Here is a 27,012-nt window from a genome sequence, read left to right on the forward strand (position 1 = left end):
GAGAGGGAGAGGGAGAGAGAAACATCAATGATGAGAGAGAATCAGGGACCGGCTGCCTCCTGCAGGCCTCACACTGGGAACTGAGCCGGAAACCCGGGCCTGTGCCCTGACAGGGAATCGAGCTGTGACCTCCTAGTTCATAGGTGGATGCTCACCCCCTGAGCCACGCCGACAGCCGGGTAAAAAGCAACTTTTTATTATGAAAATGCCAAACAGTCACAGGGGAGAAGGGGGTGGGCGGGCGGGCCCTGCGTCCCCACAGCCTCGGGAATGAGAGACGCCCGGCTCTGTCTCAGCAGCACCCGCCCCTCGAGGGTTACGGGAAGCGGATAGGGCTCCTAAGTAAAGTGGAAATATCATCTCGGAAGGTTGACCTTCTCGTCTTCCGGCGCATTTGGTTTGACGGGGTTGAATGAGCCTCAGACTTGTTTCTTCTCTTCAGGCGCAACCGGCTGAGTGAGGCCTTCCCTCCCACCGCCCGCAGCGCAGGGGCGTGATTGCCGCGCCGCGCCCGCCTCTGTGTCCCGTCTGGAAAACGGGTCCCTCTCGTAGCGCTGTCCAGAGGACCCGGTGGGAGGGCGCGTCACACACGCAGGCCCGGGGTGCAATTGGCTCCCGAGCCAGGATTCAAACCCGAATCTGCCAGCTCCCCACCTCTACCTTTCCCACCAGCACACGCCACGCCGCACGTCCCGGTGCCGGAGCCACGGCTGCCCGGAGCCACGGCCACCTGGAGCCACGGCCGCCCGGAGCCACGGCCACCCGGAGCCACGGCCGCCAGGGACCTTTGCTTGGGATCTCCAAGGCCCCTCTGCCCTGACCACAGCCGTGGACACCAGGGCTGGGGAGATGGCCCGTCCAGGGAAGCACTTTCTTCGTAAGTCAAGGCCCCTGAGAAGGAGCAGCAAAGGGGGCCTCCCAGCCAGCGGGAAGTGGGAAGGGGGTGAGCAGAGGCAGGTGAAGGCGGACCTTGCGCCTGGGAACAGGTCGGTGCCCTTGGTGACCCCCGTCTTGGTCGTGGGGTTGGGGAATGGACGTCCAGATGAGTTGTTATTCAAAGGATTCAGGGAATGTGGGTCACTTACGCACAAAAGGTCCCGCTGGACACCAGGAATGTGGGAGGCCCTCGACCATTCCTCCTGCTCCTCTCCCTCCCCGCGTCCCAGCTCAGCACCTCCTCTCCCTTTCCGACTCCCTCGCCCGGCTTTCTCTGCATTCCCGGGCGCAGCCCTGCTCCACCCTGCCCGCCCTTCAGCTCCAGCCCTCACCCAGGTCCTCCTTCTCAGGGTCACGGCCTGTGGGTGCAGGGATCAGGTGACCACCCTCACTCGGCTCGAAGGCTGTGTGTAGTCAGGGCCTGGGGTTGGGGGGCAGGCCTGCTCAGAGGGCCTGGGCATGGACACCCCTCTGGAGGGAGTGTCCCCCACCAGGCGGCATGTGGAGTGGGGGTGCGGTAGGCCCTCTACTGCCAGCTTGCTAGACCCTTCAGCCATGGGAGGAGGGAGCCGGGTCTGGGCGACTGGAGGGCCTGTCACGCCCCCTGGCACGGTGGCCACATGCCAGGGGCTTCCGAGAGGTTTGGTCCGCCAGGAGGGTCCCCCATGGGACCCCACGCCCCAGGCCTGTGATCTCTCCAACCCCAAAGGGAGAAAGAACCCTATTCAAGACGATGTGGTCCGAACCCTCGCCTTGTCCACGACCGCGTCTCCTGGCAGCGGCGGCCGGCGGTGGCCACTGCAGGCTCGGACGTCGCCTGGAAGGCATGTCTGGGGCTGCGAGTCTCTCATCGGCTGCCAGAGAAAATATTTTTTGCAGGTTTCTTGTGAGCTGAGCAGGAAAACACGAGGCCGAGCAGGATGCGTGGGGGAGGGAGGCCCGGCCTTCTCCCGGCGTCTGGAAGGCAGTCGGGATGACATCACCAGGCTCATGGGGACTGCAGGTCCCGGCGGCCGAGCGGGGACCCAGTGAGCAGGGCAGTCAAGGCTGGACTGGCCTGAGACTGGGGCAGGTCATGGGGTCGTTGGAAAAGCCATGCCCTGGAAAGGCAAACGAGAGGCCCCGGGCGCGAAGGCTACTCCCCGGGAGGAATGTGCTGGAAATGACTTCTCCAGGGGCCTGCATGAGCTCAGCTAAAACACACAGACAAGAGAACAGCCAGAACCGGGAAGACGTCTGAAACCCAGGTGGGGTTTTGAAAGTTCAGATAAACAAAAAAGGAGAAAATGTAACCAATACTCATACAGAGAGAACCGTGTTACTATATGGGCACCTGTCATCTGTCATCCATCTCTTCAAACACATAAACACACACACACACACACACACGTACACACACACGCACACACACACGTGCACACACGCACACACGCGCATGCACACATGTACACACATGTACACGCACACACGTGTACACATGCATGCACATGTGCACGTACACATGTACACACATGTGCACGCACACATATACACACGCACACACGTGCACACATGTACACACGCACGCACACATGTACACACAGGCACACACACATGTACACGCGCACACATGCACACACACATGTACACACGTGCACGCACACACACACACACACACACACACAGCAAGAAATACTATGTGCACTGTTGCGTAGCTGGCTTCTGTTTTTTAAGCCAAGAAGGTATCATGAACATCTTTCCGTGTCATTAACTCTCTTCTGCGACGCGGCCTGAGCATCTGCAGGGCATTCTGACGCGGGCTGCCCCCAGGAGGCAGGACCAACTTGCCAATGGCAGCTCCAGGCTTGATGGTCCTTATAGCTCCCAGCCCCACAGAGGAAGCAGGTGTCCTCAGCCGTTACTATGGCAAAACACTCGTGAAAGGCTCTGATTGGCCAGGCTTGGATCCTAAGCCCATCCTTGAGCCAGTCACTGCAGGCAGAAGGATTGAGGGCTTTGATTGGCCAGGCCTGAGCCCCATGCCCATCCTGTAGCCAGGAGGAGGCTGAGGGGAGGGATGCGGCTGGGGTGGGGGGATGAGTGCCTACCTCCACCCGCCCCTTCAAAGGAACACCATGGGCCCGGCCAGTGTGGCTCAGTGGTTGGGCGCTGACCCATGAACCAGGAGGTTGAGGTTAGGTTCCCGGGTTACAGGCTTGATCCCCAGTAGGGGGTGTGCAGGAGGCAGCTGATGGATGATTCTCTCTCATCACTGATGTTTCTATCGCTCCCTCTCCCTTCCTCTCTAAAATCAATAAAATTATCTTCTTTTTCTTAAAAAGGAGCATCATGGGTCCCCTGCTAGGCAGATACTGAAAGACATTTTTTTAAAATTCAAGCACAACATGTACACAGAGGAGGACACAGATCTCAAGGGTCCAGCTTGATACACCCCTGCACAGGGGACACACCCTCCAGACGAGAAATGAACATCACCAGCACCCAGTGTCCTTCCCAGTCCTCCCCCCCACCCTCCCCGGCCACTGGATCCCGTCCTGCACTTCGTCTGGCTTCTACTTTAGATCAGACCAGCCCAAGCACACCCCAGCCTTTACAAAACCTGTCTGGTCACTTTTGCAAAGATAATTATATTTGTACTAGGGACCCGGTGCACGGATTCATGCACATTGAAAGGAAATTCATTAGAAGGTGGCCAGCGGGGCGGGACTGGGTGAGACAGGCCAGACACGCCCTGGAGACAACCTCCCGCGGTCCCTCCCCGGCGTCTGCGGCGTGAGCGGGGTCCCTCCGGCAGGTGGGGTCCCCTGGCCTGGCCTGCGGGATCGGGCAGAAACCGGCTCTCGGACATCCCCCGAGAGGGCACTCTGCAAAGTTGCTATCGTACAGGGTGTGGAACGCAAACACAAGTGTGCAGTAAACCAGATTCGGGGCCGACAGAGCCCCAGCAACAACATAACCCACGGCCGAAGGTGGAATCGAGCGGCCCCCGCGAGGAATCGGGCTCCCTCCTCTCTGGTTTCGGGGTGCGTCACCCGAGAACCGCCGCTGCCAAGTCACTGCAGCTCGGCAGCTCCTGCGTTGAGCGTCTGCCCCCTGGTCACAGCGACTTTCCTCGTCATGGGGACCGGTCGGACGGCGGGAGGGACACTTAGCAGATTAGCCTTTTATACACATAGACGGACATCGCAGTCACTGCTCAGTGGGATGGCGCTGCTAATCTCTTGCCGACAGTTTGTCTGCATTTACCTGCAGTGGGTGACCATCTTGGAGAAAGGTGATGAGGCGGCAGGAGTCTTATCTGTTGAAATCGCTCAACATCTGAGAATTGGGACCAACCATCCCCTTTGCTTCCTGAGCAGGCGACCCAGAGCAGAACCCGGAGCAGAACCTGGAGCAGAACTGAAGGACAGGCAAAATCAAAGGAAGGTTGTACTGCCATTAGGATGGGACACACGTTCCAAACACCGCGCTTGTCAACGTCAGCGCATAGCGAAACCAAAGTCCATGCTGATGCCGCACAAATGCTCTGGGAGCAGTGGTTCTCAACCTTCTGACACAACCATAAAATTATTTCCGTTGCTACTTCATAACTGTAATGCTGCTGTTATTAATTGTAATGTACATATCTGATATGCAGGATGGTCTTAGGCGACCCCTGTGAAAGGGTCGTTCGACCGCCAAAGGTGTCGTGACCCACAGGTTGAGAACCGCTGCTCTGGGGGCTCTGGTCCTGGGGTCCCTGGGTGAGATGTTTAAGCCATTCTTCTTGAGTTGGTGGTTTCTTTTGTTTGTTTGAGTGTTGTTGTTTATTGATTTCAGAGAGGAAGGGAGAGGGAGCAGGAGAGAGAAACATCAATGATGAGAGAGCATCACGGATCGGCTGCCTCCTGCACGCCCCCAACTGAGGATCGAGCCCACAACCCAGGCCTGTGCCCTGATAGGGAATCGGACCATGACCTCCTGGTTCACAGGTGGATGTTCAACCACCGAACCGCCCGGGCCCAGCGGGAGGGGCTGGTGTTTTATTTGTAGTGAAAAGCAAACCCAGCAGAGGCCGAAGCCAGAACACGAGCCCGTTTTCAGGAGAGACGGCGACCTTTTCTTCACGCCCCGTTTCTCAGGAGGGGTGAGGCGTGACCCCCGCCCTGGGCCCGGCCTTGGACAGCACTCCTGCCTCCTGGCACTGAGGGACCGGCCAGGGGCCCACCCTGCGTGAGGGGGGCTCAGGGCGAGAGGCTGGGCACACACTATTTTTCTGAGGCTTCCTTTCCTCGTGCTCAGCAAAGCTGTGAGTGCCAAACCTCAGGGGGGCGGGGGGGGGGGTGTGGACTTTGAGAAGTTGACCTTGAACAAAGGCAGCAGGAGAGGCCGCGAGGCCGGGGAAGCTTTCACGGGAGGGGCCTGGGTTACTGCACGGAACACGCTGGTGGCGTGCAAACACCCAGGCCCCTCCATCAGCGCCCCCCCCCCGCCCAGCTGCCCACGACAGCCCCACGGAGCCCTCCTGCTGGCGTTCCTGCCAAGGGCTCCCCGTGCCCGGGCCTCCGGGAAGAGGGACTTCCTTGCCTCTCTCCCCGTCTTCCTTTCACCAAAGCCACACCTGGGGCAGCGTGTGATGCGGGTTGTGGTTGGGCTTTGAAAACAGGCCCTGGCCGTGGGCTCAGCGTTAGAGCATCGGCCCGCAGACCGAAGGTCCCGAGCCTGCCGCCGAGGCATGCGCCCTTGACCGGAATCGGACCCGGGACCCTTGCGTCCCCACACTGAGCTCTAGCCACTGGGCTCGTCGGGTATGTTATGAGGATGAGTATGCGGCTCCGTGGGCCCGGCCTGGAGAGGGCTGGGAGGCGGACAGGCCCACGGGGGCTGCAGCGGGACTTCCGGGCGGGAGAAGGTGAGGGTCCGGGTGGCGGGTCTGAGGAGGGCCCTCTGGGGACGGTGCCCGGTGCTGTGCTTGGCACGACCCGTGACAGAAAGAGCTGCCGGACTGCAGCCCAGCTGGACGGAGCGGGCGAGCCAGCCGGCTATTGGGAGTGACTTTCGCTCCCTCCCCGCTGCCCCCCAGCCCCCCCCCAGGGGATGGATAGGAGGAACCTCCCCGCCTCGTCCTCACTGTCGGGCTGTGATGGGCTGTGACAGGGGCTGACAGTCCCCGGATTCAGAAAAGGCCCCGGGAAGTGGGGCTTCCCTCCCTCGCGCTGGCTCCGCGGCTGCACGGCGGGCCCACCGCCCTCGAACCCAGGGCTCTCCCTGTTTCTGCCTGCTGTTCCGGGCTGGTCCCCGCCAGGCCCACGCTCCAGCCTCCAGCTCCGTGCCCCCCCCCCCCCCCACGCCCGCCCACAGCTGGTAGCTGTTACGCTGCCCTCAGAGGTTTACAAAGGCTGCTCTGCGTTCTCCCTCCTCTGCCAGCGCCCAGCCTTAAAGGGGCCCAGCCAGCTTCCCCCGCCCGGGCCTCAGGGACCCTCTCCCTCGGGATTCCTCCCGGGATGGGACAGCCAGCGTCTGGACCACCCAGACTGTCGGGAGGGGGGCTGGCCTCCTCGTCCCCCTCAGATGGGGCGTTCACCCCTCCCCGGGCAAGCTCAGGGCAAGACCTACTTCTGGGGGGACACCATGCCAAGGAGTCACTGGCACCCGCTGTGCAGAGGCCACGCTGAGGCTCAGAGAGGTGCAGCCTTCTGCCTGAGGGCACACAGCAGAGACGGTCGAGCCCGGAGACGGCTCCCAGGCCGTCTGTCCCCACCTCTTGCATCGACCCACCTGGAACTTGGAGGTCCCTGGTGTGTCTCAGGCCTGGCGGGGGCCGCTCCAGGCAAGCGGGGAGCAGGGGATAAGGTGGGTGAGAGGGTGGGAGGGCGGGCCACCCAGGGCTTCCGCTGGGAGATGAGGAAGCACCGCCCGGCGGTGCGGCCAAGGCCTGCGGCAGCCCCGGTGGCCACCACCCCTCGCCTTTGCGTTGCCGAGACAGCGCCGCCCGTGCTGCCCGTCCCGCACGGGGTCTGCATGCCTGAAGCGGGGCCTCCTGCACTGGCTTCCCGGGAAGGCGTGAGGCTGCTCTAATGGGCGCAGCGGCTCCCCGCACACACGCGGGATGGTGCGGGGCTGTCCGGCTCAACCCCCCCCTCCCCCGGCCCAGGCTCCCGCCCTCCCCCCGCCCAGGCTCCCTGCCCACAGGCCAGGTTCTGGGCGAGAGGCCGTCCCTCCTCATCTCCACGCCCGGGACAACCTCCCCCACTTGGGGCGCAGTCCTGCCCAGCCCCTCCCTCACCCCGGACGCAGTCGCAGCCGGGAGGCCAGCACAGCGCTGGCCCACCAGGATGAGAGGTGGGGCGGATACCGCCATATACCAGCAATAAGAAATGGCCCGGCCGGCGTGGCTCCGTGGTTGAGCGTCGACCTGTGAACCAGGAGGTCACGGTTCGATTCCTGGTCAGGGCACAGGCCCGGGCTGCGGGCTCATCCCCAGGACCCTCTGGCTGCGCTCTGCCCACAGCTGGAGTTTGCCAGGTTGAGGGTCACTCTACCTTTAACTGCCCCAGAGAGTCCGGGGGCTCCCCTCACTGGTAAAACCGGGGTGTTGTTTTGCTAAACTCCCCGGGGCAGGCTTCCCCACGGAGCCTGGCCCGAGCCCGAGCTGCGACGGTGCCCAGGGGGCCCGTGGACGGTGGTGGCCGGGCGGGCAGTGGTACCTCGAGTTCTGACTGCCGGCCCTGGAGAGGATCAGTCCGTGCTGTGTCCAGCCCCTGTCTGTGGCCATTTGTGACGGCAGCCCCAGGACAGCAGCCCTGGCTGGTGTGGCTCAGTGGTAGAGTGTCACCCCATGCACTGAAGGGTCTCGGGTGCGATTCCCGGTCAAGGGCACATGCCTGGGTTGCAGGTTCGAACCCTGGCCTGGTCAGGCTGGGTGTGGGAGGCAACCAATCGTTGTGCCTCTCTCACATCAATGTTTCTCCCCCCCACACCCCCCCTTTCTCGTTCCCTCGCTAAAAAAATCAATGGAAAAAATATCCTGGGGTGCGGATTAGCAACCACCAAAATATAAGCCAAGGAATGGCCAGCAAGCGGCTAAGGTGCCGGAGCTGGGGGTGGGGGTGGAGTGGGGGGGGGGGGGGTGCGGACCTCGGCTCTGCTGTTTCTGCAGGGCTGTGGGGAAGAGTGCGGACGGGGCGGGGGGGGGCCATGGTTGCCATCCTGGCTGCCAGCGCCTGAACCTCCCTCCCACTGGGCGAGCCTTGAGCCGCCTCCCTTCCCGAGGCCAAAACAGTCCAGATGCTTGTTCTCTGAGGCCCTGGCCTGGCTCGGCCAGCCAGATGCTCCCGCCTGGACCCTGTGCCCGGACTGTATCATGAACGGGGGGATTAGAGCACCTGCCCCTGCTCTCGGACCCAGTGCCGCCATCCTCACTGGACACCCAGGCCTGGCCCTCCTGCCTTTGCCCGGATTCTGGGCCCGGCCGCCCAGTACCTTCTTGCTCCCCCTTCCCCCAGGACTGCCCCCACCGCGGGTCTTTTGTGGCCCAGCCCCCCGTCCACGGGTAGCTGCCTTGTTCCCGAGTTTTCGCTCTTACCAACGATGCTGGTGTGAGTCTGTCCCTCATCCCTGTGCACACGGTTAACGGGGGACAGGTTCCTGGACCTGCTGTCCCTCCCACCAGGGACACGCCCTGCTCCCCGGAACAGTCAGGTGGCCCCCACCAGAGCCCCCAGCGCGGCCCCACGGTGCCCATGACCCCAGTGTTAATACCCAGTCAGTGTGTGTTCACATGCGATCGCCCGTGTCGCCCACTAGCCCGGGGCTTGGGGAGGACAGAGACCGGGTCTGCTTGTGCACTGCACCCCGGGGCCGTCACCCCCAGCATCTGAGGCAGAACGGACGCCACACCCCTTCTGCGTGAACGAGCCGGCAGCACCGTGCAACTTTAATCATCCGAGACAGGACTGAGCGGGAAGGCAGCGAGGAAGGCCCAGCGGCCATGAGGCCCAGTCTCCTGGCTTCCGGCCAGCGGGCAGCCTGGAGTGAGCCTCGCTGGAACCTCCCGGTGCTTTCTTTCAGCTCAGAGAGATCAGTGGGAGCAGGGGGACATCTGGAGGCCGGTGTGGGAGGCGGCTGTTGCGGAGGGGAAGGAGCTGGGCTCAGTGCCCGCCCTGGGGGGGGGGGGGGTGTGCCCCTGGGGGAGGGCAGCCCCCGGCTAGTCCACCCCCGAGGAGTTGGTCAGGTAGAAGGGGCGGATGACCCCCCGGAAGCTGCTGAAGGAGCCTGCGGGGCAGGGGAAGAAGGAGGCCCTCCGGGAGCTGTTGGCGTTCAGGGCGCTGGGGATCTCGGCCTTCCCGCCCTCGAAGGCCGTGACGTCGGCCACAAAGCGGCCCCCGCAGAGCATCAGCGCTTTGTTCTCGTAGCCGATGGTGGGGTCGGAGGAGCCGGACTTGGAGAGGCCCAGGATGGGCATCTCGTCCGAGGAGCACGAGAACCCGTAGTTCCAGCAGCTCTGGACCGTGGGGAGGTAGACGAGGGTCCAGGAGACGCGGCTGTTTCGGAAGAGGAAGCTGGGGTGCTGCGGAGTCTGGAAGTACTTTGTACCGTAGCGGTCATAGCTTTTGGAGTACGAGCCATAATGGTAGGGGTACGAGTCGTAGTCGTAAGAGCGGCGGGAGGAGTCTCGGGAGCTCCTGGCCACGGCCCCGCTCCAGGTGGGCGAGGTGTAGAGCCGGGGCTGGTAGGCGTCCTGGCTGAGGTTCAGGCCGCGGAGCTGGGCCAGCAGCGGCAGGGGCACCGTGTGGAACTCCAGGGCCTGCAGGGTCTGCTCCTGGAACAGGGCCCGGTGGCTGCGGTACAGGCTCAGGTTGCTCTGCAGCTGGAAGAGGTCCTCGGGCGGGATCATGGGGAAGCGGACCTCCCGCACCAGGCCCTCCACGTCCCCGGGGGCGGCCCCCTTCTCCCGGCTCCAGGCGTCCAGGGCCGTCAGCAGGGCCAGCTCGCTGGGCACGGCCAGCTCGCTCCGGGAGAGCAGGGCGCGGAGCAGGGCCGTGGGGACTCGCGGCCAGGCCTCGGCCCCCGTCAGGGCCTCGAAGTTCCAGGCCAGGAACTGCACGCACAGCTCCTCCAGCGTGGGGTCCCGCGTGGCCAGGGCGTAGGCGTGGAGGTCCAGGGCCGTCTGGAAGGACAGGTCCTCGGGCAGCAGGAAGGCGAAGAGGCTCGCGCAGTAGGCCTGCAGCTGCTGGGCCCCGAAGACAGAGGCCAGCTTGTGGAGGCACTTCACGGTGGGCAGGGCCACGTCGATCCGCCGGGAATAGAAGTACCTGGAGGGGGCGGGGGCTCAGCACCAGGGGCCGCCCCTTGCCCCGCAGGACGACAGGTGTGCCCGGGCGGCTGCCACCTCTCTTCCGGGTTTGCCACTGACCCACTGACCCCTGCGTGCGGCCATTGCAAGAGGCATCAGCCCCCATCCTCCCCCCGGTTTATCTCCGGTCAACCCACATTCCAACCTCGAGTTTGCTCAGAGCCCTGGGCACTGACAACGGGGCGGACCCCGGGCCCTGTCGGCTGCGAGAGGCCCCACCACGTCCTGGTCTCCCTCTTCCATCGACATCCCCGGGGCCACGATCCCCGCCGGGGGGCCGAGCTCGGCCTCGGCAGGGCCTCAGTGCCAGGACCTGCTGGCCACCCTGGGCACTGCCCCTTCTACTGCAACGAGCCCCCTGCCCCCCACCCGGGGCCCAGCCAGTGGCGGTGACAGAGGGCAGGCCCGGCAGGATGATTTTGTCACCGCCTCTTGCTACTCATTTCAGCTGCGCAGTCCCCACCCAGCCCCGGGCTCCGCCTGCCCCTGAGTGGTGGGAGCAGTCACCATCGTCCCCAGCCCTGCCAACACCCTGAAAGGAGTGGGGTGTCAATGACCCGAGAAATCACGGGCACTGGCGAGGGGCCGGGTAACTGGCAGAGGCCTCAGCAGCGGAAGGGGGTGTCTGCGGGCTGGCCCCAGGGGGAGGGGTCTCCTGAGGCCTCCTGGGGCCGGACACGCAGCCTCTGCCTTGGGGGCAGGAAAGAGACAGACAGAAGACAGACAGACAAGCAGGCAGAGAGCCCCGAGCATTGCCCGAGGCTGCGGCACCGGCCTCCTCCTCAGACCGGCCTAGAAGCAAACCCGCCGGACGGGCAGGCTGGGAGCAGGCCTCCGCCTGTTAAATGCCACCTGGTGCGAGTCCCTCTCGCCTGGGAGCGCAAGTCATAAGGGAGACGGCGGCTTTCCTAGGGTTCTTCCAGCCCCGTTCCCACAGCCCCGCGGGGCCCCCTGGTGGTGGCGAGTGAGCACTCCCACAGGGCCCTGCCTGTGTGCGCGTGTGTGTGAGTGTGTGAGTGTGTGCATGTGGTGTGTGTGTGTGCATGTGTGTGCGTGTGTGTGTGATGTGTGTGCGTGTGTGTGTGATGTGTGTGCGTGTGTGTGTGCATGTGCCCAGCCGCCCCGGGACACCCACCTGATGAAGTCTGTGACCACAGGCAGGCACTCGGCGTCCACCTCCATGGTGACCGTGCTGCCCGGCTCTGTCCACAGGGCCTGGGCCTCGGGGTTGCTGGTCAGGATCAGGCTGTGGGCGCACAGGCTCAGCGGCTCGGCGCCGTCCGCCTTCACGGCCACGGTCAGGTCGCAGCCGCGCTGGCTGTCGAAGATCTGCGCGAGGGCCGCGGGCAGCGCCCCGGACAGGTCCAGCGTGTGGGCGCCGCCGGTTTCTAGGAGGGGCAGGGAGGCACCGCTCGCTGGGGAGGCTGGCTCGCCCGGCACAGCCAGCTCTGTGACCCGGAAGTACTTCTCCTCCCCGAGTCAGGTTCGCCCTTGAACTGCAGCCTCTGACCTGCCCTACTACTCAGTAAGGCTCCTGGGGCATGGACGACTGCGCAGAAGACGGGGTGCTCTGCCCCAGTGGCCCCCATTCTCCCAGCCCATACCCCGGCTCAACTCACTGCTCCCAAACCCCGAGGACCCGTCTTTTAAAATTCCAAACCATCGATCAATTGATCACCCAGATATTACCTTCTGACCCCAAGCTCCTCCCACGACGGCCCCAAGCAGAGGGTCTCGGGTGACCCGCGAGGCCTCGGGGTCCTGGGCAGCCTCCTTCAGGGCCCGGGGCGGTTGCGGGATGCGCCCCTCCCCCTCCCCCAGGCATCACTGGGAACTAACTCCACCTGCTCTTCCTTTGCCACAAACAGGTTTAGATCAATCCCCTCACTCAAACCAGGTGGCTCAGCGCCCCACCCCTCCCCACCCCAGACTCTCGGAGCCTCCTGTGCGCGCCACTCAGCAAGGGGGTCCCACCACCGGTGCTTCCTGCCCCGCCCCCCCGCCCAGCCTGCTGCTCCCCTGCACCCACCCAGCCAGGGTGCTCCCCTGCACCCCGTCCCAGCCAGGTGTCCTGCACCCCCACTCCAGCCTGGGTGTTCCCCTGCACCCCGCCCGGCTGGCGTGGCTCAGTGGTTGAGTGTCAACCTATGAACCGGGAAGTCAAGGTTTGATTCCTGGTCAGGGCACATGCTTGGGTTGCAGCCTCAATCCCCAGTAGGGGGCGTGTAGGAGGCAGCCGATCCGTGATTCTGTCTCATCCTGATGTTTCTCTCTCTCTCCCTCTCCCTTCCTAAAATTAAAAAAAAAAAAAAAAAAGATGCCCCAGCCATGGCCGGTGTTGCTCAGTGGTTGGAGCGGCCTCCTATGTACGGAAAGGTGGAGGGTTTGATCCCCGATCAGGTTGGGGGGGTACGGGAGGCAACCGATGTTTCTCTCTCTCTCTCCCCCTTCCTTTCTCTCTCAAAAAGAAAGAAAAGAAACCCCCAGGCCTCTCAGCCCCAGGATGGACCCTCAGCCCCAGGAGGGACCCTCAGCCCCAGGAGGGACCCTCAGCCCCAAGCCCTCAACCCCAGGCCCCTCAGCCCAAGAGAGTCAGCCCCAGGCCCCTCAGCTCCAGGCCCCTCAGCCCCAGGATGGACCCTCAGCCCCAGGCCCTCAACCCCAGGCCCCTCAGCCCCAGGACAGTGAGCCCCAGGCCCCTCAGCCCAGTACGGTCAGCCCCAGGCCCCTCAGCTCCAGGCCCCTCAGCCCCAGGAGGGATCCTCAGCCCCAGGCCCCTCAGCCCAGGACGGTCAGCATGCGCCGGGCACCCGGGGCCTGTGTGACAGGCTGCACTGGGACCCGCAGGAATGAAAGGCTGGCGCTTAGAGAGAAGCCGCACTCTGCAGACCCCTGGGCGTGGGGCCGTGCGGCTCTGCAGGCTGTCCCGCCTCCGGGAGGGTGGGTGTCACCTTGAACCCGCCCACGGGTGTGTGATGGGCTTGGAGGGCCTGCGTGCTGGGCGGGGCAGGGAGCCGCATGACCAGGCCCAGGGGGGGATGCTCGGGGGCCCAGACTTTGGGGGGTCGGGTGGGGCAGCCCCAGGGACCCAGATTTTGGGGGGTTGGGTGGGGCAGCCGCGCACCGTTGCTGCAGATGACGCCGGCGTCCTGGTTGTGCCTGCACTTGCTCCTCAGCCAGCCCAGGGATGAGCAGTTGGCCAGCGAGGTCTCTGTCCCCGAGCACTGCACTTCGTCCAGCATGATGGGGCCCGTTCCTGGGGGACAGCGAGGACAGACACTGGAGGGGCTGGGGCTCCCCGGGACGCCTGACAAAGAGCTGTCACCTCGCTGGCTCGGGGCAGGGGCGGGAGGGCATCCCAGCCCTGAGCGCGGTTACGTCGCGCCCACGTGGGTCTTTACAGGGCTCGCCGTGGCTACTCGACTGCGGGCTCCCGCTTCTCTCTGTGCCACCCGCTAGCCTTCCTCCCCGGTCCGCCCGCCCCGTGGACAGGGAGTTACTGGATCTCGGTTATCCCCTCTTAGGAGTCACAGCCCTGTGCGGGGAGGTCTTCCTGCTCAGCTTTCCTTCGGGTGAAGCGTTTCAGGAAGGTCAGTCCCCGGGAGAGGGGCTGTGGCCGAGGCACGGCCCTGGCTGAGCCCAAGAATGACGTGCCACAGGCAGGGGAGTGAGCACAGGCGGAGGGAGTGGGAGGCCCTCCGTGTCCCAGGTGACGCCCCCCACCCCGTCCCGGGGCCAGGCTGCTAGGGAGCAGGGGACGCGGCCTACCTGGCCCAAAGGCGGCCCTGCCCAGGGCCTCGGTGGCGTTCTCAAACCCCAGGGCGCGGCAGACGACGCTGGCGTCCACCAGGTCCCACAGGTTGTCACACACGGTGCCCCACTGGCCTCCATAGAAGATCTCCACTCGGCCCTCGTTGGGGGCGTCCCCGTTGGCCAGCCGCATGTCACCATCTCTCACGCCTGCGGGGCTCCCGAGGGGCACAGGTCAGCGGGGCAGCGGGCACCGGGCAGGGCTTTGGGTGGTGCGGGGGGGGGGGGGGGGGGGACAGGCTGGAGAGCCAGTGCAGAGAGCGGGTCCGGCCCCGGGGCCCAGGTGCTGTCGGCCAGGCTCAGCCCGGCTGCAGCTGAGCGTCACAGGGCAGTTCTCAGTTGGGGTACCGCAGGCTTCTGCGGGGCCACCAGGGTGAGGAAGGCCCCCAGGGTCTCGGGGTAAAGAGCCTGAGGCAGGCGCCTGGACTCTGCAAGTCCCCGCCCTTGTCCCCCTGCATCTGGCCAGTCTGACGGCCCCTTCTGCACACCCAACCTTCCCCGCCCCCATCTGTCCCCTGGGAGCTGGAGGGAGTGGAGAATTCCTTGGTTTCCCCCAGGTGAAGCCACACGACTTGGGACACCTGGACCTCAGTGAGAGAGGTGTCCTGAGATGACCCATGACCTGAGCTGACCCCATGACCTGAGCTGACCCGTGACCTGAGCTGACCTGTGACCTGAGCTGACCCGTGACCTGAGCTGATCTTAGCTGACCCAGTGACCAGCACCGGTGGAGTGCTGCCTGGCCTCCCGCAGGGCACTAAGCCTGCCCAGCCAGGGAGACACAGCTGCGGGGCCACTGGGGCCCAGCTCACCTTGAGTCCCTGCGACCAGCAGCCACACCCAGAGGAGCCGGGGGAGGGCCATGGCGGCCTGAGAACCTCGTCCTGCAGCGGAAGGAGGCAGAGTGAGACAGCGAGTGAGCCCTGCGGGAGCAGGCGCAGCCTCCAGCCTTCCCTGAGTGGAGGGCAGAGGGCCCCACGGGGGTCCCGCTCCTGCAGAGCTGGTCTCTTCCGAAAGACATGCTCCAAGGATCTGCAGGGCTTGCCCGGATGAAGGGGGGCTGGGTGTCTCTGGGCAGCAAGGACGGAGGAAGAGCTCATCTCAGAAACCAGGCCCCGGGGGCTGTGGGCTGGGACAGGCGGGGAGGGCGGTGCGGTGCGCAGGCCCAGGCAGGGAGAGGCCCAGGGCCTTGCTAGGGACGGGCTCCACCTCAGGAAACAGCCCTGCAGGAGTGGCCAGAGGTTGTGCAGACAGAACATTCCGTGCGCCCTGAGGGGAGGGGAGCCAGAGCAGGCTGAGGGGTGCATGGGGGGCGCAGACATCCCTGCCAGGGCGACAGAGGCCCTGGGCAGCCAGGGAGGCGGACAGGCTGCCCTGCCTCTGTGCAAGTTGGCAAGAGGGCTTGGTCCTCTGGGCAGGTGCAGGCCTGGGCTCGTGCGCAGGTCAGGGACAGGCGGGGCTGCGTCCGAGCAGGCGGTGTCCACGGGGAGCGACCCGCCCGCCCCTGCACGGGACGCCCCGGGGACCGGGGAGCAGGTGATGACCCTGGGCTCGGGGGTGGGAGCGCCAGGGCCCCCACTGGGCGCCAACGGGAAGACGCGGCCCCTCAGGTGCCACCCTTACCTGCCTGAGCGCCGCTGGTGGTCCTGGGCCCGCCTTCCTGCTGCAGGGCCTCTGCAGACTGCCCTTCACCTGGGACCCCGAGGAGCAATGCTTCTGAACACCCCGCCAGTTTCGATTCCCAGAAACCACGTGACATGGTTTTTTTCTGGGGTTGGCTGCTCTCCGGCTCAGGGGGCCCTCTCCCTCCCTCCCTCCCTCTGCCTGTGGGTGGTGAAGGCAGCCGCCCAGGGCAGTATCTGGGTGACCTGATAACCACAGAGGGTGAAAGGGAACAATCTGCACCCCGCCGCTGGGGGGGGGGGGGGCGGGGAATGGCGGGGAGCGTGGGGTGGGGGTGGGGCGGGTCTGCATCAGAGCAGCACGGCTCCTGCTCGCAGCTGACACCTGGTGCTGGTGGAGACGCTCACAATCTCAAGTTGCTCCATCTTCAGCCCCAGGGTCCCAGGAAAACCCTGCCGTCACCAAAGCGGACGGGTCTGCTCCCGGGCCTCACGCCTCCGCCCCCTCCCATCAAGGGAACGTGGGACACAGCGTGCGACACTCTGCAGGTGGCTCAGCTGTGATGGGAGACGCGCAGGCCCCAGACTCCATCCTCGGCCCGGGTGTGACAGTGTGGACGGCGCTGCTGGGACAGGAAGCCACTGCTGACACGTGGGGAGCGCGCTGGGGGCTCTTGGGGGCGGGACCCTGGCTGGCCTGGAAGATACCCTACGTGCCGCACCCCAGCTCCCACAGAGGCAGGAAGGGGTTCGATAACCTGTAGCGAGGCGCTGCCGTAAACCTCGGACATGAACTGTTCTTTGTTAATCCTCATCCGAGGATATTTTCCCATTGGTTTTTAGGGCGCGTGGAAGAGAGAGGGAAAGACAGAAACATGGACATGAGAGGGACACATCAGTTGGTTGCCTCCTGCATGAGGGCCTGGGGCCGGGGAGAAGCTTGCGGCCAAGGTACGTGCCCTCGACTGGGAATTGAACCTGTGGCCCTTCAGTCTATAGCTGATGCTCTATCCACTGAACCCACTGGGCAGGGCCCGAGGCGACTTCTAGCTTACTTTTTGCACGCTGGCCACGGCAGCAGGCCACGCAGCCACAAGTCCCTACTGTGTGAGCCCGTGTATGAGGGCTGCCTCTGGTGCCTGGGACTCCATGTACAGTCCCCGCTCCAGGCCCCGCCTCTGCCCCCGGGAGCCCCCACTCTCCTGGAACCGCCCAGGTCACTGTGTCCCCCTGCTCAGTCCTCGGACCCTCTCCAGGCCTTTTCATTGACCTCCCACAGCACTGGACGTCGACCGACCCCTGGCTGTCCATCCGCTCAGGCTGCAGCAGGAAACAGCGGGCTCTAGCCTCAGATCCTTCGGGGGCTTTCAGAAAGGGGTACAGGCGCTCCCCTCTTGGGAGCAGAGCCCCGCCTCCGCCTCCACACACACCTGCCTTTCTCTCTCCTGGGTGCCACGGGCCTCCTTTGCTGTCTGACTTGTGTCCTGAGCCTACGCAGCCCAGCTGGCTCACTCTACTACCTCTGTGACTTTCTACATAAACGTTCTTTAAACAAACAAAAAAATTATTGATTTCAGAAAGAAACGAAGAGGGAGAGAGAGACATCAATGATGAGAGAGAATCATGGATCGGCTGCCTCCTGCACGCCCCACACTGGGATGGAGCCTGCAACCTGGGCCTGTGCTCTGACCAGGAATCGAATCCTGACCTCCTGGTTCATAGGTTGATGCTCAACCCCTGAGCCACACCGGCCGGGCTAAATGTTCTTTTATAATTTGAAAATAAGGGAGTGGGCTGTTTACAAAGTGTGGTACCTGGAGCTGCGACCCCTCGCAGGCCAGAAGGGACAGGGCTGGAGAGAGTGCAGAGGGCGCTGACCCGACACGGTCAGGGGCTCCCAGATGGCCCACTCCCTCTGCCTCCCAGAGGCCCGAGGAGGAGGCTCCCTCAGGTCAGCCTCTGGGGACCCGGGCAGGGAGGGACAGGAGTGGTGTGAGGGACAAAAGGAAGAGAGGACCGGACCCTGCCTGCGGCCCCCCTGCCCCCCGACCCCGCCTGCGGGTCTCCCCGACCCAGGTGAGGCCTCTCCTTCCCCCTCCTGCTGCCCGAGGCGTCACCCTTAGGGCCCTGCATGTCCTTTGAGCTCTGTGGCTCCTGCAGGTTCCAGACCCTGGGACCTCTGCCGGGCGCCACTCCCAGGGCTCCCAGGCTCCCTGGGGAACTTCCCACACCTCCAGCCACAAACAGGCACCCAGGAGCTGGCGGCTGTGAATGGCTCTATTGTTACCTCCCCTCCTAGGCGGACAAGGAAATCAAAGCACCTGGCCAGGGTCCCACAGCGAGAAGGGCCAAGGCCGGGCGGGTGGAGCCTACGGTTAGCTCTGAACTCGACCAGGGAAGCACCTGGGAAAGGCCGCTCTGTGACTCGGCTTCCAGAGGCCCGTCCGCGAAGGTGGCTGCGCATGAGCAGCGACTGGGCCCGCCCGCCCCCCTTGGAGAGCGGGAGGCGTCAGGGTCTCTCCTGTGCCCCTCGCGGAGCCCTGGCCGCCACACGGAGCAGGAGACGCAGACCTCCGGCCCCTGCACTTTATTGTTCACAGAACCACGGCTCCCGCGGGGAGGCAACCGTCACAAACACGGGGTGGGGGGGGGGGGGGCAGCTTTAAAACACTCCCAACCCCTGAGGGGCGAGTGCTGCAGCCGGGCCCCGCCGGGCACGTGGGACAGGCGTGCCCAGTGGGAGCCACGCACCAGGGAGACGGGCCACCGCCAACAGCTCGCCTTCGTTCTCGCTTTCACGTCTCAGGAGAAGAAACGGACGCCCAGCCGCTCGAGGAACAGGGGCCTCTCGGGCTCCCTCCTGGCGGCTGTCAGTTCCACGCTGAGAAGTCTGGGACAGGTCCACGCGGTCCTTCTCACGGTCCCGGCCCCGTGTTCTCCTGGGGGTGAGGCAGCTTCCGGGCCAGGGCCTCCTCTGCTCGGTCCCAGCTGACCCGTTCCAGCCCTCCAGCTGCTCCCTGCGGCATCGGGGACAGGCCCCGGGACCAGGACCCACGGAGACAAGCGAAGCGGGTGTGAAGTTTCCCTGGAGACGAGCTGCTAGCTCCCGGGAGGAGGAGGAAGGAAGGGCAGGAGGGGACAGGAAGTGTGGGAGAGCCTGGCGCCTCGTCCAGGAAATCAAATCCAAGTCCTTCCTGGGAGTCCCGGAGGGCACGGCGCCTCCATCACCGCGTCCCTCGGCCCAGGGCTCACAGTGTGTAAAAACCTGCCTTGACCACTGTAGCTCTAACTACGATTTCCTCCGCTGCGGGGAGGGGGTTTAATGCGGGACTTTGCTCTGTGTCATAAGATTTGGCGATTCCTTTTTATAAGAAAGGAGATGGCTTTAATTAGAGTAAGTTAATAATTAAAGCTTTAAAGAGCTACGGAGCCACAGAATTTTCCTGAAGGGAGGACATGGAACCGGCCGAGGAAACAGATTGTCCATGTGAGGCTGGGGACCGCGGGTGGGCTGGCGGCCCGGGCTGCCCCGCTCACAGCCCTGCCGCGTCTGTCCGTCTGTCCGCGGTGTCAACAGGTCCTCTCCAAGCAGGAGGGACGGCCTTCGCGCCCGAGGTTCGGGACGGAGGGGGCTTGAGTGCCTGGTGGGCAGGGGCACTTAGGATCCCCGGTCACTGCTGTGTCCCAGACGGGCTCCGCACTTGAGGATGGCAGGAGCCAAGATACATTCATTGAACAAAAGAAGAGAAGGGAGGCCAGATGGAAGGCAGGGCAGGGCCGCCCGGAGCCGGGCCCACCGCGCAGCTTCCACCGCCAGAGGGCAGCACACAGGCCCAGGGCCCGGCAGCCCGGAGCCTGCCCTCGGGGTGGCCCTTCCGGCTCTGAGAGGTCCCTCAGCTGCTCCAGGGGCCTGAACCCCCTACGCTGGAGCCTCTAAACCCCAGACCCACCCCGGAGTCCCGGGAAGAAAAAGAGCAAAACAAACACCACAAAAGTGCAGGCCTCGGCTTTTTATGGAAGCGGAGCCCTGATGCCGCTTAAAACCGTCCAGCCCGCGGTCCCGCCTGACGCCTGAACCTTTGAAATTTAAATAAACTCTATCCCCTCGTACTTCACGTTCCCGACCTTGGTCTCGGGCAGCAGGAAGCGCCCGTCCAGCGTGAAGGCCATGATGTAGGTGGCGACCTTGCCGCCGTCCTCCTCGGACTTGAGGGCCACGATGACCTGGTCGTCGGTGTTGGGCACGAACTTAAAGGAGGAGAAGCCATGCGTGGGCACCGCCTCCCCGACGCGGCGCACGGCGATGGCCCCGAAGTCCGCGCTGGCGCTCAGCAGCAGGTTGGTGCCCTTGCGCTCGTCGTCGCGCTCGCTGTAGCGCTCGTGGCTGGCCCGGCGTGGCAGGAAGAACCAGCGCCGCAGCGCGTCGCTCCAGCAGGCGGACTCGTGGATGAGGTAGCCTGGGACACGGCAGACGGGCCTCAGTGTGGGGTGGCGCCCCGGCTGCCTGCACAGGGGCCTGGTGCCCAGCATGCACTTGGAAGCTGCAGCCCCGGGGCAGGCGGGGGGGGGGGGGCTCGCTCACAGCCCCGCCCTCCCTTCAATCCCCGTGTTTCCCAGAGGCAGCCTCACGCTCGGTCCTCGTCGCCCAGAGGAACGAGGATGGACAGGCCAGAGCCCGCAAAGGCCGTCCGTCCGGGCCCGTCTTCCCTGCCCAGCTTCCCCGGGAACGCCGTGCGGCCACCCCGTGCGGTCTGTCCTCCTGCTTCCCTGTGCTGGTCAGAGCGCAGGCGCAGGGGAGGGGACCAGCAGGCTGCTCTGCGGGGCGGGCTCTCCCACTGCGGGGGCACGGGGCCTAGCTGGGGTCCTCGGCCGCGTCCCCCCAAGTCCAGAGCTGGCCAGGCCTCTCCGAGCATCACGGCACCCACTACAACACTGGCGTCTCTGGGGGGTGAGGGGAGAACCAGAGCTGCCCCCTCCCGCCTCCGCCCGGCGACAGCCATCCGGGCTCCGTCTGGGGGCCGTGACTCGGGGTGACACAGAAAACGCCTCACCTGCCCCCAGAATCCACTGGCCGAGAGACGCACCCCATCAGACGGCCGAAGTCATCAGATTGAGCAAGAAACGAAACCCCTGCCGCCCTGGCCCGGCTCCTACCTGGCGGGTGGATCCCGGCGGCGGCCCGGAGGGCGTTGTAGCTGGCCACCCAGTTCTCGTGGTGCACGCTGCCCCGGAAGCCCACCACCTTCACCCACTCGGGGTTCTCGTTGACCACCTCGCCCGTGGTGGTGGTCCACTCCTTGCCCAGGCCGCCCACGTACAGACGCTCATCCTTCACCGCCAGCCACTCCGCCTTGAAGCCTGCGGACAGGAGACGAGAGGGACTGAGACCCGGCCGGCCCTCTGCCCACGGCGCCTGGCTCCCGGGGGGCTGGCCACCCTGGGCGTCAGCGGTCACCGTGTTAAACTTCACTTGAGTGGACAGGACAGCCTGGCTCGAGCCCCATCCTGGAGGGTCAGCAGCGGGCACACTCCTCAGCGGACCCCACCACAGGACGTACTCTCCCCTACGCCCCTCCCTCTGGGCACGAGTGCTCCCCACGCCAGCGGCAGGCGGAGCCGGCGCTCACCTTTCCCCACGGTGCCGTCGCCGTCCGACAGGATGACCCAGGGCACGGGCGTGTTGCCCTCGATCCGGTAGACCACCCCCGTGCGGTCGTCCACGGAGTAGAGCTTCCCGTTGAAGACGACCAGGTCCGACAGCTCCATGCCCCGCCCCTTTTCCGCCAGGTGGGACTCCAGGACCTTGTGGCCCGGGTCCCACTCCACGGTCACCTGGTCCCCGCTGTGGGACAGGGTCAGGTAGCCCTTCTGCAGGTAGCTGAACCAGGTGTTCTCCTCCCGGGCCTTGGAGTCCGTGTCCAGGTCAGCAATGACTGCGATGCGGTAGCGGGTCCCGCCCGACGTCCTCTGGGGGGCCGACAGGGGGTAGGTGTCATTGTATCGGTCGGCAGCCTGGCTGAGCCGCCAGTTGTGGGCGCTGGGCGCGGGGAGCCTGACCGGGGTCGGGCGGTGGGAGCAGAGCAGCCAGAGCACGGCGACGCCCACGACCGACGGCAGGATCACCTTCCAGCGGACGCGGAAGCGGGGGTCCGTGGCCTTGCTCATGGACGCCAGCGCGGGGAGGCGCCCCACACTTATCCAGGCGGAGTGCATAGACTCATTCCATGCCGGGGGCGGCAGGGCTGGCGGGCGGCCGCACGAAGGGCTGGCGGGACCTGCACACGGGAGGCAGGGAGGTCACGACCTGCGAAATGCAGACCCAGCAGGGCCAGGCGTGGTGGCCCCGGCACCTCCTCGGCTTAATGAAACCCGGACTCTAGCGACATCTGTTTACCCTTCTTCAGCAAGAGGAGCCGTCCTCCCACAGAAAATCACCCTGTGCCCCCCTCCCGGCCAGGTCTGTGCAGGCTGGAGCGTTGGGTCTCAGGGAAAGAGCAGGGGCTGGGGGCTGGCATGGCAGGTGACCGAGGGCATAGGGCTGTGTTCTGTGAAATGCCGCCTCCTCCAGGAAGCCCGCCCTGGAGGCCCTGCTCCTGACAGCACCTCCACCCCTTCCCTGGACCTGTCGCCACCCGACACCAGGTGCAGACATCACTGTCCCCTGAGGCCCACATGGTGGAGGGAGGAAGCACACACCCACTCCCTCCACAGCCCCTGTCCCACGTCCACCTTGGTCACAGGGACCAGCCCCGAGGCCCAGCCTCAGGGCAGCAGGGGCAGTGGACAGGCTGCCACCAGGTGAGTGTCAGCCTCACAGCCCAGACTCACTCTGTACCCCCCCCCCCCCCCCCCCCCCCGTGCCCGCCCAGGCCGCTCTCTGTCCGCTCACTCCTGGCGGGTCAGTAACTACGCGGACGAGCTGGTGACTCGTGCCTGTGACTGTAGCCCCACCTGCCCGCCCCATCCTGGAGGAGCCCTGTCCCTCCCGCCGCTCAGGGCTGGGGCTGCCTGCTTCCCGGAGATGGCGACCGACAGGCCTGCTCCTGAGGCCTGAGCAGTCCCCTGGGGACCCCACTGCACCTCCCGCCACAGCTGACCCTCTGGGGTCCTCGTCCGCCTGTCTCTTCTCAGCCCCCGGGGCCGCCGCCTCCTTCTGAATCGACCTCGTAACCCCTACAGCGAGGGCGCCCCACACCTTCCAGGCTGCGTGCCCGCCCCCATGGCCACCTGGGACAGGAAGGTAAGCTGCCCCCAGCATCCGCTGCTGGAGGCCTGGGGCAGGGCGAGGGCACATCTTTATAAAACCAGGTAACCAGCTGGTCAGGCAGGCCCACCGTCCCGGGCGGGTCCTCGCCCACACTCCCCCACGGCGGAGGGGGCCGACTTCCTGGCATCAGAAAACCAGAGACTTGCTCCATAAAACACAGGTTCCCCACCCGGCGAGGCTCCCCTGCCCAGGTGGCCTGCAGACAACCCTCTCCGTGAGAGCCCCAGGGGACGGCACCCCGCTGGCAGCCCCCCCTGCCGGCAACAGCCCTGGGGAGAGGCACCAGGAGGAGGGTCGTGTCCCCGCTTCCCGCTTTCCAGGGAGCTGTGTCGCAAGAACGGCTCACGGACACTCCTGTTTGTGGCTCTTGTCAAACCAGCATTTCCTTGTAGAGCAGCAGGTCTGCACCAGCCAGCGCGCAGGTTCCCAGGCCCTGGGGGCAGCACCCAGGGAGACCTCGGTTAGGAGTGAGGACGGGCTCGGGCACCCCTACCTTCCCGGGCCATGCTCAGCCTGCCCCCACTCCAGGCCCGGCTCAGACGAAAGGGGCACCACTCCCCGCGCCTCTCGGGCTTCAGTGGGGAGTGGTGAGGGAGGGAGTGGTCGGACAGGTGGCAGAACAAACAGCTGCAGCGGCTCCTCCCTCAGGATCTGGGAGGGCAGGGAGGGCATCCTGTCCAGGATCTGAGATAAGGCCCCCTCCCTGCTCCCTGCCTCTGCCCAGACAGGGGCAGCCCTCTCCTCCCAGCACCCCCTGCAGCCACCACCTTCCTTCCCGCCAGCCACAGCCTCTGATGAAGGCAGACAGTCCCCGCTCTGCCCAGGCGCACTTCCCGATGGGAAAGAAGTGCTGAACCCTCGACAGCCTGGAAGCATGCTCGCTGCACCCGCTCGTGGCTGCCCCACCCCTCCCCGGCACCCCAGCACGCACTGCTCCCTGAGATGGGACCCTTCGTGCTCGCCCCCACCCTAGAGGAGTGACCTGGGCTCCTATTCCCGCTGTCAGGTCACGCAGACTCGGCAGCGGACACGGCAGCTACCTTGCAGCCCCGCAGGCCGGCGGTGGGATGTCGGGCTCTGGACTAACATCACGGGCCGGACCCTCCCGAGGCTGGAGCAGAGAACCCGCTTCCTGGACGTTCGTTTCCAGCCCCCAGTGGCCGCCCGCACCCTTTGGCTTGTGGCCCCTTCCCCCACCGCAAAGCCAGCATCTCTGTGCCGCCCTCATTCCCTCGTGCCCTCTGCTTCCCGCTTCCCGGGAGGACCCTGTGGTCACCCTGGGCGCTCCCGGGCATCCAGCGCGACCCCAGTTTAAGGTAGCTGACAGGCACCCTGACCACCAGCTTTCCCTCGGCCCTTCCTCTGTGCGGGAGCCGGAGCGGTGAGTTCCATTCACCGAGGGCACTTACTACAGAGAAGCCAGTGGGAGTCAAAGGGAAGGCACGCGAGAGGGAAACGGAACATCTTCCCAGGTTCCTCTGGTATCAAGATTTCTTCCCAAGCAACGGTCTTGGTCTAAATCAGCGGTGGGGACCCTTTTCCCTGCCAAGGGCCATGTGGACACTTCTAACATCATTCACCGGCCACACAGAATCACCCCCCTAACATCGGCCGCTGTATCCGGTCACAGATCTCACTGCCTCACCCGACGCCTTGGCGGGGCCAGACCGAATGGTTCTTGGGCGCATAAGGCCCCTGGGCGGGCGGTTCCCCACCTGCTCCACATCAACAGCGTCCTCCTCCCTAGCAGAGGCTTAAATCCCCTCGCTGCGGCATCACTAAGGCGTTCCAGGAACCGCCTCGGCGCCTGCGTTGCTGTGGCCATAAAAACAGGGCGTGGACTGGGTCTGGGGCACAGCTTCGGGGAAGAAAGGAGACGGCGCTCAGGGAAGGCAGCAAATGACCAGACGTACGCCTCGCCTCGCCTGGCCGGAGCGGTCATCTGGTGACAGCGGCACCCGCCTACCTGGGGCGTGTGGTTCCCTCCCCCACCCTGTGTGGTCAGCTCACCTGGACGAGAAAGAGTGGGGAGACCGAAAACCCCCACTCCGTCGGACCTCGGGGGTGGCCTCGGACAGGCCGGAACCCCCAAGCTCCTCCCGGACACGCTCTGCTCTGGGCGGCCAGGAGGCAGAGGGCGGGCCTGCTAACGCCTCCCAGCCCTTTCGCGGGCGGTCAGGCCTGAACAGAGGCTCATTGAGGCCCCAGGAGGGGCACCAGGAGGCCACCTTGTCCGCAGGCTCGGGCTGGACTTTCCGAGGGGAGGTCGATGGGGGGGCCGGGGGCTGGGGAGGGGGGTCTGCAGCCCAGCCAGGAAGATCTGTCAATGGACCGATCTCTGGGTGAGGACCGAGGGCTGCAGAGACCCCGCGGCTCCTGAAGGGTGTGCCCTGCTTCCTTCCACGGACCTTCTGAGCGGCTACGCCGTTGCCAAGGGCCGGCCCTTACACTGAAGAGCCAGCGAGATTCAGTCGCCAGCACACGCGTGTTCCCACACGCAGGCCACATACCCCGAGACAGGCATGAAACGGGGCTGGAGCGCTGAGATCGCCCTCCTGGGGGACACAGGGAGCTCGGAAGAAGGGGATTGCAGTGCCAGGGCCCTGCCAAGCCGGGGACACCGAGGACACGGAAAGGGGAGTTGGGGGGGCGCGGGGGGGGAGGACAGGTGATAGTCTGAAGCAAAGGAGAGGAAGGCCTGGGGGGTGGTGGCGGTGAGAAGGCTGGCCTACTGCAGGTGTGACCAAGTGTCGGGCAGATGGGGGAGCCCCTAATCCCTCAGGAGAGGCCCTGCACAGGTCAGAGTTGGGGTACTGAAATCAGAGGGGGCAGGAAAGGGTTGTCATCAGGGAGAGGAAGGGAATGCACCCATCAGGGTCAAAGGGGGAGGAGTCCCCAAGTCAGAGGGGGGAGGTGTCCCCAAGTCAGAGGGGGGAGGTGTCCCCAAGTCAGAGGGGGGAGGAGTCCCCAAGTCAGAGGGGGGAGGTGTCCCCAAGTCAGAGGGGGGAGGAGTCCCCAAGTCAGAGGGGGGAGGTGTCCCCAAGTCAAAGGGGGTAAGGTGTCCCCAAGTCAGAGGGGCGGTGTCCCCAAGTCAAAGGGGCGGTGTCCCCAAGTCAGAGGGGGTAAGGTGTCCCCAAGTCAGAGGGGGGAGGTGTCCCCAAGTCAGAGGGGGTAAGGTGTCCCCAAGTCAGAGGGGCGGTGTCCCCAAGTCAGAGGGGGGAGGAGTCCCCAAGTCAGAGGGGCGGTGTCCCCAAGTCAAAGGGGGGAGGTGTCCCCAAATCAGAGGGGGGAGGTGTCCCCAAGTCAGAGGGGCGGTGTCCCCAAGTCAGAGGGGGTAAGGTGTCCCCAAGTCAGAGGGGCGGTGTCCCCAAGTCAGAGGGGCAGTGTCCCCAAGTCAGAGGGGGGAGGTGTCCCCAAGTCAGAGGGGCGGTGTCCCCAAGTCAGAGGGGGGAGGTGTCCCCAATTCAGAGGGGGGAGGTGTCCCCAAGTCAGAGGGGCGGTGTCCCCAAGTCAGAGTCAGCGGGAGGGCGGACCTGCGGGGGACGGGGCGTGCGGAGGCCGGCAGCAAGTGGAGCGCGGGCGGCCGGGGGCGCCGTCACTCACCCGGTGCAGACTGGCTCCGGGCCCGCGGACGGGGACCTCGCAGCGCGGAGACCAGGACCGAGCGGAGGGCCGACTTCCGCCCGGCGCGCTCGCCCCGCCTCCGAGCAACACGCTCCCGGCAGCCTCTGCTCTGCAGCTGCGCGCCGGCCGCGGCAAGGCCTGCTGGGAGTTGTAGTTTTTGTGGCTCGGCTAGCGGTCCGGGAGGAGGAGCTGCGGGCGGGGGAAGGGCGGGAGGGACGGCGGGGAGGGCTACCGGGAGGAGGCTCTCATTCCTCGGGCTGAGACCGTAGGACCCCTGCCTGGGCCTCTTTCTGCCACCCCTTCTCAGAGACCCCTCCCCCGGGCCCTTCGGGCGCCCGGTCGGAATGTTGATCAGTTTCCAAAGCAAAGCTCTAAGGGTCTGATGGCCCCAGCGGCCTGGGCCGGGGTTCCTCTGACTT

General features: G+C 65.3%; 2 protein-coding genes across 5 annotated transcripts; both read right to left on the reverse strand.

The window, feature by feature from the left end:
- Positions 1–8,817: 8,817 nt before the first annotated feature.
- LGALS3BP (galectin 3 binding protein) lies at positions 8,818–15,837 on the reverse strand. Of its 2 annotated transcripts, none has more exons than XM_070394142.1 (6): positions 15,704–15,837; positions 14,893–14,964; positions 14,039–14,230; positions 13,395–13,526; positions 11,406–11,658; positions 8,818–10,229 (listed from the first exon to the last, which is right to left on the reverse strand). In XM_070394142.1, the coding sequence occupies exons 2-6, from the start codon at positions 14,942–14,944 to the stop codon at positions 9,122–9,124; spliced, it is 1,737 nt and encodes a 578-aa protein (XP_070250243.1). In that variant the 5' UTR covers positions 14,945–14,964; positions 15,704–15,837; the 3' UTR covers positions 8,818–9,121. The 2 variants fall into 2 exon arrangements, with proteins under 2 accessions (XP_070250243.1, XP_070250244.1); XM_070394143.1 differs by having other exon boundaries at positions 15,708–15,791.
- Positions 15,838–18,274: 2,437 nt separating this feature from the next.
- CANT1 (calcium activated nucleotidase 1) lies at positions 18,275–26,652 on the reverse strand. 3 transcript variants are annotated; one of them, XM_070393834.1, is made up of 5 exons: positions 23,463–23,490; positions 21,826–21,977; positions 21,330–21,669; positions 20,857–21,060; positions 18,275–20,159 (listed from the first exon to the last, which is right to left on the reverse strand). In XM_070393834.1, the coding sequence occupies exons 1-5, from the start codon at positions 23,473–23,475 to the stop codon at positions 19,789–19,791; spliced, it is 1,080 nt and encodes a 359-aa protein (XP_070249935.1). In that variant the 5' UTR covers positions 23,476–23,490; the 3' UTR covers positions 18,275–19,788. The 3 variants fall into 3 exon arrangements, with proteins under 3 accessions (XP_070249935.1, XP_070249934.1, XP_070249933.1); XM_070393833.1 differs by lacking the exon at positions 23,463–23,490 and adding an exon at positions 26,573–26,652 and having other exon boundaries at positions 21,330–21,977; XM_070393832.1 differs by having other exon boundaries at positions 21,330–21,977.
- Between the last annotated feature and the right edge of the window lie 360 nt (positions 26,653–27,012).

The sequence above is a fragment of the Myotis yumanensis genome, unplaced genomic scaffold (genome assembly GCF_028538775.1).
Source record: "Myotis yumanensis isolate MYYU_CA2020_CCGP unplaced genomic scaffold, mMyoYum1.0.hap1 SCAF_16, whole genome shotgun sequence".
In the NCBI taxonomy this organism is placed as follows: Eukaryota; Metazoa; Chordata; class Mammalia; order Chiroptera; family Vespertilionidae; genus Myotis; species Myotis yumanensis.